The sequence below is a fragment of the Pinus tabuliformis genome, chromosome J (assembly GCF_031772625.1).
Source record: "Pinus tabuliformis cultivar Carrire ecotype Pingquan chromosome J, CPIR1, whole genome shotgun sequence".
NCBI lineage: Eukaryota > Viridiplantae > Streptophyta > Pinopsida > Pinales > Pinaceae > Pinus > Pinus tabuliformis.
The window spans coordinates 410,429,226-410,446,048 of NC_142295.1; the positions used below are offsets into that span (position 1 = coordinate 410,429,226).

Consider the following 16,823-nt stretch of genomic DNA (forward strand, 5'->3'; position numbering starts at 1 on the left):
ATTGAAGAGCTTCCCCAACCAGGCAGCTTCATACAAGATCATACTCGTAGATATGTATCTGGTTTGGCGGTGCTTATGGCAACCGACTTCTGCTTCTTGCTCATCCATTATATCGAAGCATAATCCAAAGAGAAACAACACTAAAAGTGCTCCAGTGATCCTCCACACTACCTTCCTAATCAGCATTCGAATAATCATACAGTTTTATATTTCCGAAAGTGTCCATGAGAGATTGTGTCCTGAAGACATATCAGAAGATTCTTGGCACTAATCTAGTGAGGCTCAACCAAATATGAGCTCACAATGCTAACTGCAAAACATATGTTCGGATGGAGGTTCACCAAGAACATCAACGCGAATGAGTTTTTGAAACTCAGAGGCATTTCCCAAATCTGGTCTGATATCACTACCATATAACTTTTGAAAGTTAAGATCCTTGAGGTAGTCATAGGCTTGCAGTCCATCACACCAAATCTTTTCAGAATCTTCACCACATATTTTCCTTGAGATAGGAAAATTTCCCTTGGTTTCTGCCACACTTCAAGTCCTTGGTTCTTCATTTCAAATTCAGAAGCCAACTCCCTCTTACATTTGTGAATGAGAGGGTATGCACCTGTTAGAAAGAGGTCATCCACATACAACACCATTATGAGAGGCTTTTCATCTTCAACCTTAAGGTAAAGGTTACGATCGACTTCACTCCTAGTGAATCCCAGCTTCATCAAGTAGCTATCGATCCTTTCATACCATGCTCGGGGTGCTTGCTTCATCCCATAGAAAGCCTTCTTCAACCTGCATACATGAGATTTTCAATCATAAATCTCAAATCTTTCGGGTTGCTCCACATAGACATCTTCTTTGATCGAACTATGCAAGAACGTGGTCTTAACATCCATCTGATGTAGGTTCCATCCTTGTGAAGCCACAAGGGCTATGATCAAGTGGATGGTCGTATATCTGGCAACAGGTGCAAATGTCACATCATAATCTATACCTTCCTTCTAGGAGAAATCACGAGCAAAAAAATGAGCCTTATACTATTCCGTACTTTCATCTGCTACAACTTTATCTTGTAAAGCCATTTTGAAGTAACAACTGTCTTATCCTGGGGTCTGGGAACTACTTCCTAGACATCATTCTTCATAATAGACTCATATTCTTCAGTCATAGCATCCTTCCATACTTGATGCTTGATGACATTTGAGAATGATGAAGGCTCATTTTGTATGATTGTGCTAATGATGGTCAGGTATCCCTGATACCTGTTAGGTTTCTTACTTTCACGGAAGGTTCCTTGGGGTGTAGCATGTCCTTCAGCATCATCAAGAATACCCCTAAGCCATGAAGGCCTCTTCCTAGAAGAGGAAGGCTCAGGTGGATAAATAGGATCCATGGGTTCCTCCACATCAGGCATTGTTACATCATCTACCCATAGAGATAGCTTCCACAATCGTATGGTTCTTCCTTTCTGCCACACTATTTTGCTCAGGAGTATGTGGTGTAGTAGTCTCCCTCTTAATGCCAGCCTCAGATATGCCTAAGTGAACCAACTATAATATATCGGAGGTCTTGCTATGGCTTGAGGGGAATGGTCCCCTTTTGAGCTTTCCTTCAGCACATCCTGGACATACACCTTCTTTCTCTACTCGGAATTCAGGCATCCCTGTCACCATTTGTCTTACACCGAGTAGAGCTTTATAATGAAGGGGGGCAAACCTCTGATGCCAATGTTCGGACTAAAGAGATGACACCTAGCGGACTTCCATCAATCTGATATAATGAATCAACACAAAACCCAAGTGTAAAGGCATATTTAACATTATTTTTCCATATACGTACCTTGCCATCGCTGAAGGTTACCTTGTAGCCTTTGTCTTCCATTGTCGAGATGGACACCAGGTTCTTTTTGAGGTCAGGTGCATTTAATACATCTTGGAATTTCTAGCCTTCTTGAAAGGTGGTCCTCTTCCTTGATTTCTAGCACTCCTTTTACCTCTGCTATTAGATTTGCCATTCCATTGATTGCCATGGGAGGGATTTTGATCATCATCTCGGTGAGAGTCCTTTCTATCAGGGCATTCCCTTGCATAGTGACCTACTTTATTGCAAATGTAACATCATCCTTTTCTTCCACCTTTAGGTTCAGCCTTTCCTTTTGATTTAGTCCCGGAATTATTTGTTTTCTTAGCATGAGAAGAAAAGGCAGTAGGAGGACCTTTAGGCGTGCGCATTTCTTGCTCTTCTACCCTTGTTTCTTCTTGAATGCATCTAGCCATTAATTCCTCGAAACCAGGAATTATATTATTGTTTAGAAGAGTAGTCCTAAACACATACCATTCGGATGGTAATCCTCCAAGAGTCGTGAGTGCCATTTCTCTATCAGTAATAGTCTCCCTAATAGATAAGAGATCGTTCTTGATCTCGATGATTCTTAAGAAGTATGCTTGCATACTCTCATCTTTACCCTTCTTGATTTCCCCCAGTTTATTTCTAAGAAACAAAACTTGATTTGCATCATCAACTTTAAATATACTCACCAATCTATCGTAGATTTCCTTGGAGGTGTCCAGTACAGAGATGTAGGCCACCAAGTGCTTGTCGATAGAGTCCCGAATGATCTTCTTTGTTTTGACTTCTCCCTTTTTCCATTTGTTCCAGGCAGCAGCAGATGCATTTGATGGAGGCTCAACAATATTGCCTCTTACATGGTCCAGCACTCCTTGATCTTCTAGGGTTAGATCGATAGACATCTTCCATCCGTGATAGTTAGCTTTCTCACGGAGCTTGTCTTCAGCAGGAAAGAGTGTTGAGGACCCCATAGTTCTTTTAGGATAGCCTTGCCAATCTTCTTTTCTGTGATTTCTCTTGCTCTTGCTCGAGATTTGTCTTCACATCAACTTTGATTCCATGTTAAGTTATGGTATGTTCTATGCTTATAACAGTTTACTTCTTTTTCATATTATATTCCACAGATTAGCAATCACATGTACATAAAGTAAAGTGCAGATAGAACATTAAATGATCGACAGAAAACAAGCCAAGACAAGAGACACAAGATGTGGTGGCTAGCCAAGGACAAACCCCACAATTTGCGGGGAAACCCTTTGATCAAATCTTCTTTTATCTTCAATAAATTAGCAGAGAGAAATAGTAAAATAAATCTGATTTATATCAGCAGTAGCAAACCGTAGATCAACAGCATCAGAATTAGCGGCTTCATCATCAAAACTAGGGCAGTCGATATCTCACAAAATGACCATCAGATCAGCTTGATTCCACCACCAAAAGTTGCAGCCTTCAGAGGAGGTTCAGATAAAATTATAGCGTAGATCAGAAGAGGAGATTTGATGGTCCACACTGGTCAAACTTTGGATCTGCAGTTGCAGCTTCAGTTTCAGCAGTTTCCTTCGAACTAGGGTAGTCGATATCTCGCAAACCGTCCATCGGATCAACTTGATTCCACCACCAAAAGTTGCAACCTTCAGAGGAGGTTCAGATGAACCTACAAAACAGATCATAAGAGGAGGTTTGATGGTCCATGCTGGTCAAACTATGGATCTGCAGTTGCAACTTTAGTTTCAACAGCTTTCGGCTTCACATGTGTGAGAAAGAGACCCTTTTCTGCGCAATGGAGAAGCGACTCTTTTCTGCGCAGTAGAGAGAGAGAGAGAGATATGATGATATGAGTGAGTCCAAATGAGGAAAAGTCCTCCTGTATTTATACACAACGTTGGTGTTTGAATAGATGCGACTGTTGGGCTTTTGAGCCTACATGAGTTGTAGGTCGGCTTGATAATAATTCCATAATCAAAATAAATTCATATCTCCATGAATACTTATTGAAATCAGATGATATTTATATCAATCCTACACCTCTCGATGAGAGGAATCTAATAAAAATATTATCAGCCATGAATAAGATGACCCACATGAAGTTTGGCCCTAGTCTCTAATTTTAACATCAGTCGACTCATGCACCAGGCCAGAAGGGAGGGAAGATACTGGGTCTAAAGATCACTGATCAATGTAACATTACCCACCTCCTCTTTGTGGATGATGTGATTATATTTTTGAATGGAGGTATCCAAGACTCCACTGCTTTCCATGATATCTTGCTACTTTTTACAGCCGCTACAGGTATGGAGCCCAACGGGATGAAATCCACCATCACTTTCTCTGCTTGCTCAATTCAGGAAATGTAGACAACCTCTCAAAAGTTTCCCTATCAGCGATTACAATTGGAGGCTGGACTTAAATATCTAAGATTCCAGATTAAACCCCATGGTTACAAGATTGCTGATTGGACATGGCTGGTAGCCAAGATAGAAAAGACACTGTACAATTGGAACCATAGATTCCTATCAAGGGCAGGGAGACTGGTACTCATCAAATCGGTTCTGGAGGCAACACCGGTGTACTGGATGTCATTAGCATGGATCCCTAAGGGCATCCTAGCTCGGATTCAAAAATTATGTTGCATATTCCTTTGGAATGAACATAAGGAAGGTCAACCATTTGCATGCATGGGATGGACCCAAATTGCACTACCAAAGAAGTGGGGAAGTTGGGGATTAAAAGATCTATCAGCTTTTGCCCATGCACTTGTTGCTAAAATGGGCTGGCTTATTCTCACATCTAACAGTCTATGGATAGAGGTAGTGCATTACAAATACATCTGGCCATTACATATCATGGATTGGATCCAACTTCCCACTTGGCATAAAACGGACATTTCTTCAATTTGGAGAGTTGCTCTCCACACTCTACCCATTGTTAGAAATGGTTTAATCTGGTGCATCAGTGATGGTCATTTGCTAAGGATTCGTATTGATCTATGGACTAGTAGTGGCAATTTGTATCAGCTCCCCCATGATCTCATTTAGCACCTCAAACAAAATGAGATACACATGCTTGCAGAGATATCAGACATGGAGAACTCCACCATCTTCGTACAAGCATGGAAACCGGCTGGGGATTTAGGCATCCCAGCTCTATGGCATCAGGCATGGGATGAATACTTAAAGGCTCTGTTAGAATCCCATGTTCGCTTCAAAGAAGGGGCATATGAGCTTATTGGGGCGCATGCTAGCCACAGAACATATACACCCAAAGAAGGTTACCCTGTCATTCAAGCTGCTCTTACTCCACCTGTACTCACTGATTGGTGGCATCATATATGGAAGCTCAAAGCCCCACCTGATACTAGATTGCTCATGTGGAACATCTTGAAGAACAGAACACCTACTGGCACCAATCTCATGCAAAGGTCATATCATGGTCCCTCCAAATGTGTATTATACAAACAGGTGGAAGAATCAAACAATCATCTATTCCTTCAATGCGGCTCGATTATGGAACTATGGACTTAGGTCCTCTCATCCCTATCTATAAAATCCTGATGGGCCAGGAACAACATTGTGGATGCTTGGAACCAATGGAGATTGGGGACCTCAAACAAAAAGCATCATTGCATTCCTTTGATTATATGCTGGTCCGTCTAGCTGAACTGGAACGGATTTATTTTCAGAGACAAGGCTATAAACTGGCCCATTTCTATCACCCAAATAATATCTGCATACCATGAAATTCCAGATGAAGATAACACATCCCTTGCCCGAACAGTGACTTCCGAAGTCATCAATCGCAGTATATCATGGGCCTATTTTGATGGGGTTGCTCAAGAACAGGGATGTGGAGGGGGAATTTTGTTGCATAAATTCGAAAATCACACCTTGCGCATACAAATGGGTCTGGGGCTGGGCACAAATAATTTCGTTGAACAAATCACTCTTTGTCACTTGCTCCACTTTGCACTTGCACATGACTGAAAACATCTACAAATATTTGGGGATTCAAAAATCATCATAAACTGGTTCAATAATGCATCCATTTGTCATATGCATTCACTTAGAAATATATTGGATGAGGCATTGCTTTTCAAATCACAATTTGAATATATTTTTTGTCAACATATTTACAGGGAGCGCAATCAGGCTGTTGACCAACTATCCAAGGAGGCGATGGTCTAGCCCAGGGGCATCTAGCTCATAAATCAACAACAGGATGATGAACACTTCCAGTACTACCATTGACTGTACATAGATCAACAATATTGAGGGCCAACAAGACCTAATTTTATAGTAGAATTTTGACACGGTATTTTGATATAGACCTATCATGTATATATTATTACAGCACTGGTTACAATCCACCCTATAAGGGTTTTTTGTGTTGAAGTTTCTAAGTTTACTTAATTTAGAAACCCTTCATGCACTTTTTCTTATTTATTCCTACCTACTTGTTATTTTTCTTTAACAAGTTAGTTACAAATTAAATACTGAAAATAAACACTAGTGCATGCTCAACATATTACACATCAACAACTAAAAGAAACAAGAAAAAACACACCACATGACACCATTATTTTTGGACCAATGTCCCCGGGAAACCCAATGCAGGAAAATCGGTGCAGTTATCTGAGGGTTTTCTTATTAAGCAATATCAGAGTACAACCTGGGTGCCATAACTAGCCTACCCAACAGAGAATTTCCTTAGCAGCTATACCTCACAGTTTGAGCGAAATCTCCTCGCTGAAACCCTGAAAAACCTTTCTGGTAGCTTCCCAGCACAAAACGGCTCCTGCAACCCCAACGTCTGCCTAATCCGGACCGTGTCAGCCCCTCTTTGTCTCATGTTGGCCCTACATCAGCCTTTCTTGACCTGCGTCAGCCCTAGGAAGCCCTGCGTCAACTCTGGGAGCCTCTGGGTCAGCTACGCTGGGCCCTCTGGTGCTCTGCACAACACTTGGCTGCCTCTGTGTGGCCTTGCGTGAGCCCTTGCTGGCTTTGCGTCACCCTCCTTGGCTGTTACGCTGCTCTCTCGACACAATCTCTGCCTTCTCTATTTCTCTGCACTCAATGCCCCTCAGATGCTCTCTCGATCACTGATTCTATCTCTCTTAGCAAACCTCGCTCTAGAGAATAGAATCACTGATCATCTGGTGTGTCCTCCAAGTGACCCTCAAGCCTGCTCTTATACTTTTTCCGTTGGCGATTCAACAGCCGAGATTAAGTCCCTAATCAACGGCTAAGATTAGATCTGGCTTGATCCATGTCTTTAGAACCACTCTAACACAGATTCATATTAATACACATTAATATTTCCAAAAAATATTAATTATTTTAATATCTCCTAATTTGTTTAGAATCTACCCAAACCCTTTCTGGGTATTGGAGATCTCATGTGCCCCAACCTCTCCACCAAATTTCGTGGCTAGAGCATATTTGATGCTACCCCAAATCAACACTTCCTCTTAGTGAGGACTGTGCTCTAGCAATACTCCTCACTAAGTATTACTCTGATCATCCGGCATCGGTACCTGTGCTTATGCTAGGCCTTCCTGCCCAACATTCTCTACACTTTTTCCTTCTGTACTGTTGCCCATGGTTCTGCCACTGCCATTGCTGCATCTGTACGATTGCTCTATCTCATCCGTGTTGCTAGCCTGCTGCTGGTCCTTTCTCCTAGCATTGCATCTGCACTGCACCTCCTCTCATCATGTTGCATCGCGCTGCCCACTGCTGCACTGCAACTTAGTTACTGAGAAGTTTGTAACTGATCCTCCAGCTGACCTCCATGTTGGGCTAGAAACACCCACTGATGCTGAAGCTCCCTCTACCACTGACAAGTACTCCGTCTCTGGCCTCTGCACTGCTGGAACAACTCCCTGCATCTTGCACCGTTGCACACCTCTCTGTGCCATCCTGCAGTGGTGCAACACTCCTGTGCCTCTTGCACTTCAGGACTCTTGCACTGTAGCTCTCTCTACTGCTCCATCCGTATCCGTCTCTACCCACCCAGCCAGTCTTGCTACTCCTCATTGGGGCTCCCGTAGCAAGGTCTAATCCAAGAGGCTAGGTACCTCGAGGATCCTGCACCTCATGGCCTGTAGTTCATTTGACTACAGCTCGATGTCTCCCCACTTCCGCTCAAGTGGTGCGTGTGCACTCATTGCATAGTCATCGTCTATCAAAACTTCCTTCTTTACCCATACTGGCGCGGCCTTAGTCTCGTAAGACTCTCCCTTACTCTTCTTTCTTAGGCATTGGGTCACATAATGACCCATCTCCTCAGTGTGGAAGCACTTGATCTTGGAGAGATCTTTCCTCTTCCGCTTCTCCTGCTTTCCCTCAGATGCTAGGGCCACATCCTCTTCCTCCTGCTTGACCTTGATCCCTTTTCTGCTGCTACCTGTCTTCGATTGTCGTCTGATCTCTTCTTGGCGAAGAGTTGCCCACATTTCGTCCCAAGATAAGAGAGTCCCTCTACCCAGGATGCTTTGGACATACACTTCCCAATCTTCTGAGACAACATTTAGGGTTGTCCTCACCATAAGCTCCTGATCTGGTGTCGCTCCTATAGCAGTCAACTGGTCTCGGATCTCATTCAGTCCTCCGAGGAAGGTGTCAATCGATTGACCCTTCTTCATCTGATATGACCTCATCTAGTTCTCGAGCAGCATTCTTCTCTGCACAGTGGTATGTTGGTACAGGTTCTTGAGAGCTTCCCACATCTCAACTGCCATTTGCTTCTCAACTATATGTGGTACCACATGATCCTTGACCCTATCAAGGATAATGCACTTGGCCCTCACCATCGCCATCGCCTCTTCGTACCTATCATTATCATTGGGGTCGACTGGGACAACTACTACCTTTAAGGAAAAGTTCTTGACATGATTTCTATCAATCACTGACAAGATTCTGGCCTTCTAGACTGCAAAGTTTGATGCTCCGTCCAGTCTATCCTGGTCTCTTACCCTGTGTAGTGCCATGATGCTCCTCTACTTCCCTCTTCGAAGTTCTTTGTTCAACTCCTTTGAGTCTCTACTTCTTGTCTGGAAGTTCTCTTCTGGACTCCCTCTGAGTCTTGATTTCCCTCTTGGAAATCCTTCTGCTGCTTGTCGAGAAGCCCCCTACTCTGATCGTCTTGTGCAACTACATTGCTGATCTGGGTTCCTCGGCTAGAAACACTCGGTAACAACTCCTCTGGCCTTGCTCTATTAGGTACTGTTCTGACTACAGTACCTCACCAGCTCCACTCTGCAATAATTTTGCAGCCTTCTAGACCTCAACAACTGCCTCTCTGTGAATTGCGTCAACCCATCTCTGCCTCACGTTGGCTCTGCATCAGTCCTGGGATGCCTTGTGTCAGCCCTCTGGCCCTCTGTGTCAGCAACGTTGGCCTCTCTGAGGCTCTGCGCAGTTCTTGGCTTCTTCTGTGTGGCTCTAGCTGGCTTTGCGTCACACTTCCTTGGCTTCTGTGCTGCTAGAAATAGCTTCTGTCATCTTAAGACAATTGTTTTCTGCTGCTATTGCTCCGCTCGGCTGATGTCTTTTAGTCCTCCTATGATCTACAATCATCCTCTGATACCATGTTGAAGTTTCCAAGTTTACTTAATTTAGAAACCCTTCATGCACTTTTTCTGATTTATTCCTACCTACTTGTTATTTTTCTTTAACAAGTTATTTACAAAGTAATTACTGAAAATAAACACCAGTGCATACTCAACATATTACAGATCAACAACTAAAAGAAACAAGAACAAACACACCACATGACACCATTCTTTTTGGACCAATGTCCCCGAAAAACCTAATGCAGGAAAAACGGTGCAGCTATCCAAGGGTTTTCTTATTAAGAAATATTAGAGTACAATCTGGGTTCCATAACTGGCCTACCGAACAGAGAATTTCCTTAGCATCTATACCTCATAGTTTGAGAGAAATCACCTGGCTAAAACCCTGGAAAACCTTTCCAGTAGCTTCTCAGCACAAAACTGCTCCTGCAACCCCAGTGTCTGCCCAATCTAGACTGTGTCAGCCCCTCTCTGTCTCACGTTGGTCCTGCGTCAGCCTTTCTTAGTTTGCGTCAGCCATAGAAGGCCCTACGTCAGCTCTGGGAGCCTCTGGGTTAGCTACGCTGGGCCCTTTGGTGCTCTGCACAACACTTGGCTACCTCTGTGTGGCCCTGCATGAGCCCTTGCTAGATCTGTGTCACCCTACTTGGCTACTGCATTGCTCTCCCAACACAATCTCTGCCTTCTTTGTTTCTCTGTACTCAATGCCCCTCAGCTGCTCCCCCGATCACTGATTCTATCTCTTTTAGCAAACCCTGTTCTAGAGAATAGAATGACTGATCATCTGGTGTGTCCTCCAAGTATCCTCAAGCCTCCTTATACTTTTTTTGTTGACGATTCAACAACCGAGATTAAGTCCCTAATCAACGACTGACATTAGATCTGGCTTGCTCCATGTCTTTTGAACCACTCTAACACATATTCATATTAATACACATTAATATTTTATTTTCCCTAAGTTTAGACTTAGGACTCCAAAAAATATTAATTATTTTAATATCTCATGATCTATTTAGAATCTGCCCAAACCCTTTCTGGGTATTGGAGATTTCATGTTCCCCAACCTCTCCACCAAATTTCGTGGCTAGAGCACATCCGATGCTACTCCAAATCAACATTTTGTACAAAACTTATTTTGATGGTCGCGCGCCCAACATTTGCATATGCCACTTAGGCATCTACAACATGTAATTTTCTTTACTAATAGAAAATTGTGATTTTCCCCGGGGAAAAAAATATAAAATATAAATGGTAGCTATAAATTAAGATCCATTTTACCATATAAATGAAAATAATGATTTTGTAACCATATTTAAATTTAATTAATAAACACATAAAACTTAATACTTACAATAAACTTACAATATAACAAAATTCTTAATCATAGATATTCACCTCCACTTTACCATGGATATTATTAACTTGTAAATAGATTTCATTACAATACCATGGGCCAGTACCATGGCTTATCAATACTACATGCCCAAAAACCATAACTCATTTCACAATAAAAATATTTTATAAATATTTTATTTTAATTTAGTTTTTTAATTAAATCTAAAAGAAAAAATGTTATAATTACTTTTGAGATATATCTAAACCTTCTATCCTCACTACTATTAAAAATATTCCATGGATATTCCATAGAGATTAAATCAAAGTTTTAATAAAATAAAAAATGAAAATACTTTTATATATAGAGATGTGAAATTTATATAATATAAATATTAGTGTTGAAAATATCGGTATCGACAAAATATCGGCAAGGGTCCAAAAAATATCTTATCGGCAATATCGGCAAAAATATTGGCAAAATATCGGCAAATATCGGCAAGCATAAAAAATAATTTTTTCAAATTTTTAAATATAGCCGATATTTTGCCGATATTTTCAAAATATCGCGATATTTTACCGATATTTGCCGATATTTTGAAAATATCGCGATATTTTCTCGGCGATATATCGTTTTGCCGAAAATATCGCGATATTTTTGAATATCGCCGATATTATCAACAATGATAAATAATATTATTAAGAACCAACATAGATCCATTTTAACTAAAGATCTACCAAGTGATAAGAGAAATCAAATCTCTTGAGGTGAAAATCTTTCCTCAAATTTCACACTCAAAAAGAAGTTTGCATCTTGAGAGATTTGTTCCCTCTCAATGCATGGTAGATTTGGAGTCAAGATGGATCTATGCTGGTATGTATATGAAGTTGTGAACACCTTAGGTAGCATTGGTGGATTGGCATAAGATTTGTGCTCCTCGTAGATCTCTCTAACTGTACATCCCCTTATCTGCAGGAAACATTAATTCAGCAATATATGTAATGTCAAAAATATTCTCAAAATATAAGTCTATCCAATTTTTTAATATGTAAATGTCAGGTTATATGTTTGTCCATATATTTTTTCTTCCCTATATTTTATCATTTTAATGTACCACTACAAAACATACATTTTTCCATTTTTTTTTTTTACATTCTCGTATGGCTTTGCACATGATGTTGAATCAATTGGTGATGCAGGAGGCTACAAGGGAATGCTCTTAAGGGTCCAATTCCTTCAAGCTTTTCCAACTTAACCTCTTTGACGCAACTGTACGTGTTTGTTTACATATTCATTGGCATTTGTGCTAGTGCTTTTTAAAGTTGAAATGGAAGTGTAAGTATGGAGCAAATTGAATCATAAATTGAAAGTAGACTCCTCTCTTTGCTTGCATAATTTTTCTATATGTTCTGGCAGGAGATTAAGTGACATAACTTCAGGCGTGTTATCATTGTCATTCTTAAAAAACTTGAAAATTTTGACTCAACTGTAAGTGACCTAGCCTTTTGCGCTTATAAATCTTAACTTAATGTAAGCCATTTGATCTTGCTATTTGTCTTCCAAACAAAAAGATTCCTAACATAGCATGTCCTATGCAGAGTGCTAAGAAATAACATGATTTCTGGTGAAATGCCTTCGTTCATTGGAGAAATTAGTGGGCTGCAGTACTTGTAAGTTATTGTCGTTTATTGTTTACATAGATTCTAGGATGAAGGCCTGTCTTTGATCAGTCAGATAACTTGGAGCTTCTGAAACAATCATAATGACATGTGGAATGGTTTCACAAAAAGAATTAGATTGGTCTCTTGGACTATATGGGGAACTGGGGCTAAAAGTGAAAAGAATTAGATTGGTCTCTTGGACTATATGGGGAATTGGGGCTAAAAGTGTCCCGCAAACACAATCAGATGACTACATCGATAAACAGATGGCACATAGACTATTTTATGCTAGAGAAAACCAAATTTTTGAATGTAACTATCTATGGGGCTAGCTTGGTGGAAGCAAACAATTTTTCTACATTTAGAGCATTCACAAGAATAACATGAAACAGAATCATATTAACATGAAAATCACATTAACAGAATCGTATTTAATAGCATGAGTTCCTCATCTCTTATGTTGTAAGAGGAAGGGATTCACTGAATATGTGATATTATAGAAAGTAAAAAGGATAAATTTTACTGATATCCATGAATGAAAGAAGGTTAATGGGACTTGAAATTATGTAAAACAGAGTAGAAAATGACTAGGGTAGAAAAAAAACCTAGGAAGCGGAAAAGTAGCCAAGGATAAGATGCTATAACAATGTGAACAAAGCAAACAATGTAAACATAGTGAGAGGGGGTAAACCCAAACTATAACAATGTGAACAAAGCAAACAATGTAAACATAGTGAGAGGGGGTAAACCCAAACTATAAGATTAAAGAAAATGTACAAATTTCCTTCTAGGAATGATGAAGACCAAAGCTGGGAATGGAGACGGAATCAAAATCGTCTCTTGTTTATAGCAACATTTGAAGTGGAAATAATGGGAATGAAAGTGTCCTCATCCACTACCCTAATGGGGCCAATACAGGATCTAGTAATGTCCATAGGAGAATGTCTCCAACGAGTTACTGATTCACCATGGTTTAAAAAATATATATCCATAGGAGAATGTCTAGATTGGACAATCCTCAGAGGAGGCAGGGTGCCCTCCCTACAAATTTCCAGTAGAGGTTTCTCTCACCCTCTCTCACTCTCTCTTCAAATTTATATTTTTTGGGGTTGGGGGTGTGTTACCACTCTTTTAGTAGGGGTACTCTAGAATTTTTTGGCCACGCCATATAAGTCCAAAGGATGTGCCTTATAGCCTTGTAAAGCCATGTGGGTGTGTGTTATCTTGTGACAGTGACTCTTAGATCCATGTTGGTGTGGACGACCATCACTGCTTCCAGTATTATTTTTTTCATGATATGTCTGCCTCTGTGGCATTGCTGATCTCCCCAAGGTGGGTGGTAACTCCCTACCTTGATGGGTATTCTTATACCTCGGGATGGTGTGCAAGTATCATGGAGTAGGAATTACTAAGATTCATGGTTTAAGGGAGAACTTGCATTAATAAATCCCTGCAAGGGTGATCTCCACATTATCCCTTCTAATCCCGGTGCACCCCCGCACCCCACATGTGCCATGTGTCTTATGTATTTTGCACTCTATTTTGACGTTGGCTTTGCATCCTAATAGTCTCATAGTTCCCAATACATTTGTGTCTCCCGAGGCATCATGTTAGATGTTTTGAGGCAAAGAAGTGTTGGAAATTAAATTGCAAGCATGAATTTTTGTTCATGATAATTACTTCTGAAAATATTTAATGTTCCCTTTTAGTTCTTTGTTATTCATCAAGAAATTATCAATTTAACAAGATAAATAAAGATCACAGTGCACAAGATACAAAAGACACTAGAAGTTAGGCTAGAGGCTAGGGAAAACCCATCAATCCTTTCCTTATAGAATCCTTCATCAACAAGAGAAATCCAAGTCAAACTAACCAATGATCCAAGTGCCAAGTCATCCCTCCAATTGTTCACAACACTGTTCACAAGAAACCACTTCTCTGTCCTCAAATCAGCTTCAGTCCATAAGTTCCTCGCATATATAGAAGGATAAGTACTACAGGGAGCTCGCATAACCACAAACAAAGGTGTCACAGGGAGCTCACATTCTTTGGAGAGATAGTGCCACAGAGAGCTCTCATATTACAGGGATAGATTGTCACAGAGTATTCACATAATTCAGAGATAGTTTTCCATAGATAGCTCACATTCCATAGGTTAGTTCCTCAGAGATCCAAATTACTTTTTCCATAGAGGAGCACTGAGTTGCTTTCCAAACGATGGAGAATAGATGCCAATATATACTTGTTTCCATGTTCGGAAAGGTGCCTCTAAGAGTAAAGCTGACTTGTTCCTTGGAGGGCTGACTTGGCAACATGGATGGACAAATGACACTGTCAAAAATTCAATTTTACTTATTTTAGAAGGGTCACGAAGAACATGCCCTTTTACATTTTCTTTTGAACAAAAATAAAACATGAAGAACATGCTAGAAAATAATAATTTTTTTCTTCTTTTGTTTTTATATAAAATTGATACAATGACAATTATGTTGACTAATCCTAGTTACAATTCCAACACTCCCTCTTAACTAGGAAGGTATTCATAATGAATCATTGAGATATTCTCAAGTTGAAGACTTTTATAAGAAAGAATCTAGATTGATAAGCATCATTGATGATAACATCATCATAACCAACATTGTCAAATTATCAAGGCCTTGACAAGTAAGCTCTATCTCTCCACTAGATTAGAGCACAATGTTGGGAGGCGTTCAATAGGACACCATACTACCTCTCTGAGGCACATACTCCACCTAGGTTCAGCGGAGTATGCCCCCCACAGGAGCATTTCCTAGAAGGAAATTTCAGTCCAACGAACCATTCTTTAAACAAGTCCATGCACTTGACTTAGGGTGTTAATCCTAATTGGCCACAGTACATGATTCAAGGATGCTTGTCCAAGATGCTTATCCAATCCACCATTCTCCTTATCCATGTCCATATACTTGACTTGCGGCTGTTCCTCCTAGTCATAGTACATGACATAAGGAGAACTAGGTGTCCAACCTCACTCCCTCTCAACCTGGGAGGAGAAATCCAGAAGCCCAAGCTTGTCTCGGAAGTACTCATACTTCCCTTACATCAAATACTTGTTCAATCGTGGAGATTCGTTTGTAGTTTCTTTTTTCTTGTTACTACTCAAACTAGTAGGTGTCCTAGGAGGGGATCCTAAAAGGGGAACTAATGTGTCCAAGGAAACAATGGAGCGATAGCCCACTGTCACCTCAGCTAAGGATCCCTGCTCTTTACGGACTTTCAGCGTTGAGAGGAGACTCGATATAAAGGGAATCACTAGATAAATGACTCAATGAAAGGATAAGGAGTGATTCCTAAGGTCTATTCACAAGGGAGACTCAATTGTATGGTTTTCTTGCTTGAGAAGCAAGGTCCAAGTCTCTCTAAGGAGGGCTAGGGTTTGAGGATGAGGCTTGTAAAGGAGATCCCTATTCCTAGAAATCCGTGTGGAAACATAGTTTTCAAACAGTCTTAGTGAAATTAGCTTCAATAAGTTGTGGGACCACACAGGACCAAGTGGACCCAAAATTAGGTTAAGGGAATGGAATTAATCAACCAAGGGTGTGCTTGATCTCATTGAGGGGGAGAAGGGGATCAAAGGGGGAATTTTCGGTAAATTTGATGCAATGATTCCAATGAAGTTACTAGCCAAGGGAAACCAAGGGCAAGAATCTATCTCGGAGCTAGGGCTTGAAATATCTCAAGATCCCACTATCGAAAGTGCTTCAAATTTGGAGGGCCTCTAGAAGACACAAAAACATAGTAGTGGGAAAGACATCAAACTTTTTTGAAGGATGAATCATGAGAAAATTGATGCCCTAGGTCACCTACGGAGGCTAGGCCTAGAAAGAAAGCGAGAGAGGTGAGGAAAAATATGCTTTTGAGTGATCACCTATGGAGTATTAGTGCCTTGTCCTTTGGGATAGATGGAATCAAGGATATTTTGACATTTGGAATGAATTCACTTAGTCAAGGAGGCCTTAGAAACAACTTAGCATGGCAGTAGGGCATGAGAATAACTGAAGTTATTTATACTTCGATTTGCAATGTTTGATGACTTATCAAGATACAATTTTGATACAAAATATCTCTAGGAATATTCACTCATTCGTACATGGTCCATGACATGATGCAATGCTATAAAAGATCAAATTTCCACATTTTCACATTAGAAAAGCATTAAATTTCAGCCTAGTATAGCGAAATCCCAGCAACATGCATGTGACGAGAAAATAACAAGTATAACATTTAAAGAGTACTTACATGTAAGAAAGAGTATATCCAATGATCAACACATGCCAATAATGAAGCTCCAATACAAAATGAAAGAGATCCAAACATCAAAATTCATCCATTCATCTAAACTCGTCCTCCAAGAAGCATAGCAGAAATCTCA

At 40.5% G+C, this 16,823-nt stretch overlaps 1 protein-coding gene and 1 long non-coding RNA gene across 2 annotated transcripts in view; both read left to right on the forward strand.

Moving 5' to 3' along the window:
• LOC149227577 (uncharacterized) overlaps positions 1-12,243 on the forward strand; it is a 113,199-nt gene extending 100,956 nt beyond the window's left edge. Inside the window, exons 5-6 of the mRNA XM_089380540.1 lie at positions 11,951-12,022; positions 12,168-12,243. Coding sequence (XP_089236666.1) covers positions 11,951-12,022; positions 12,168-12,243 — 148 coding nt within the window. The remainder of the gene's footprint in view (positions 1-11,950; positions 12,023-12,167) is intronic.
• Positions 12,244-12,355: 112 nt separating this feature from the next.
• Positions 12,356-16,823, forward strand: part of LOC149227578 (uncharacterized) — an 85,173-nt gene continuing 80,705 nt past the window's right edge. Inside the window, exon 1 of the long non-coding RNA XR_016247151.1 lies at positions 12,356-12,421. This is a non-coding gene — a long non-coding RNA (uncharacterized LOC149227578). The remainder of the gene's footprint in view (positions 12,422-16,823) is intronic.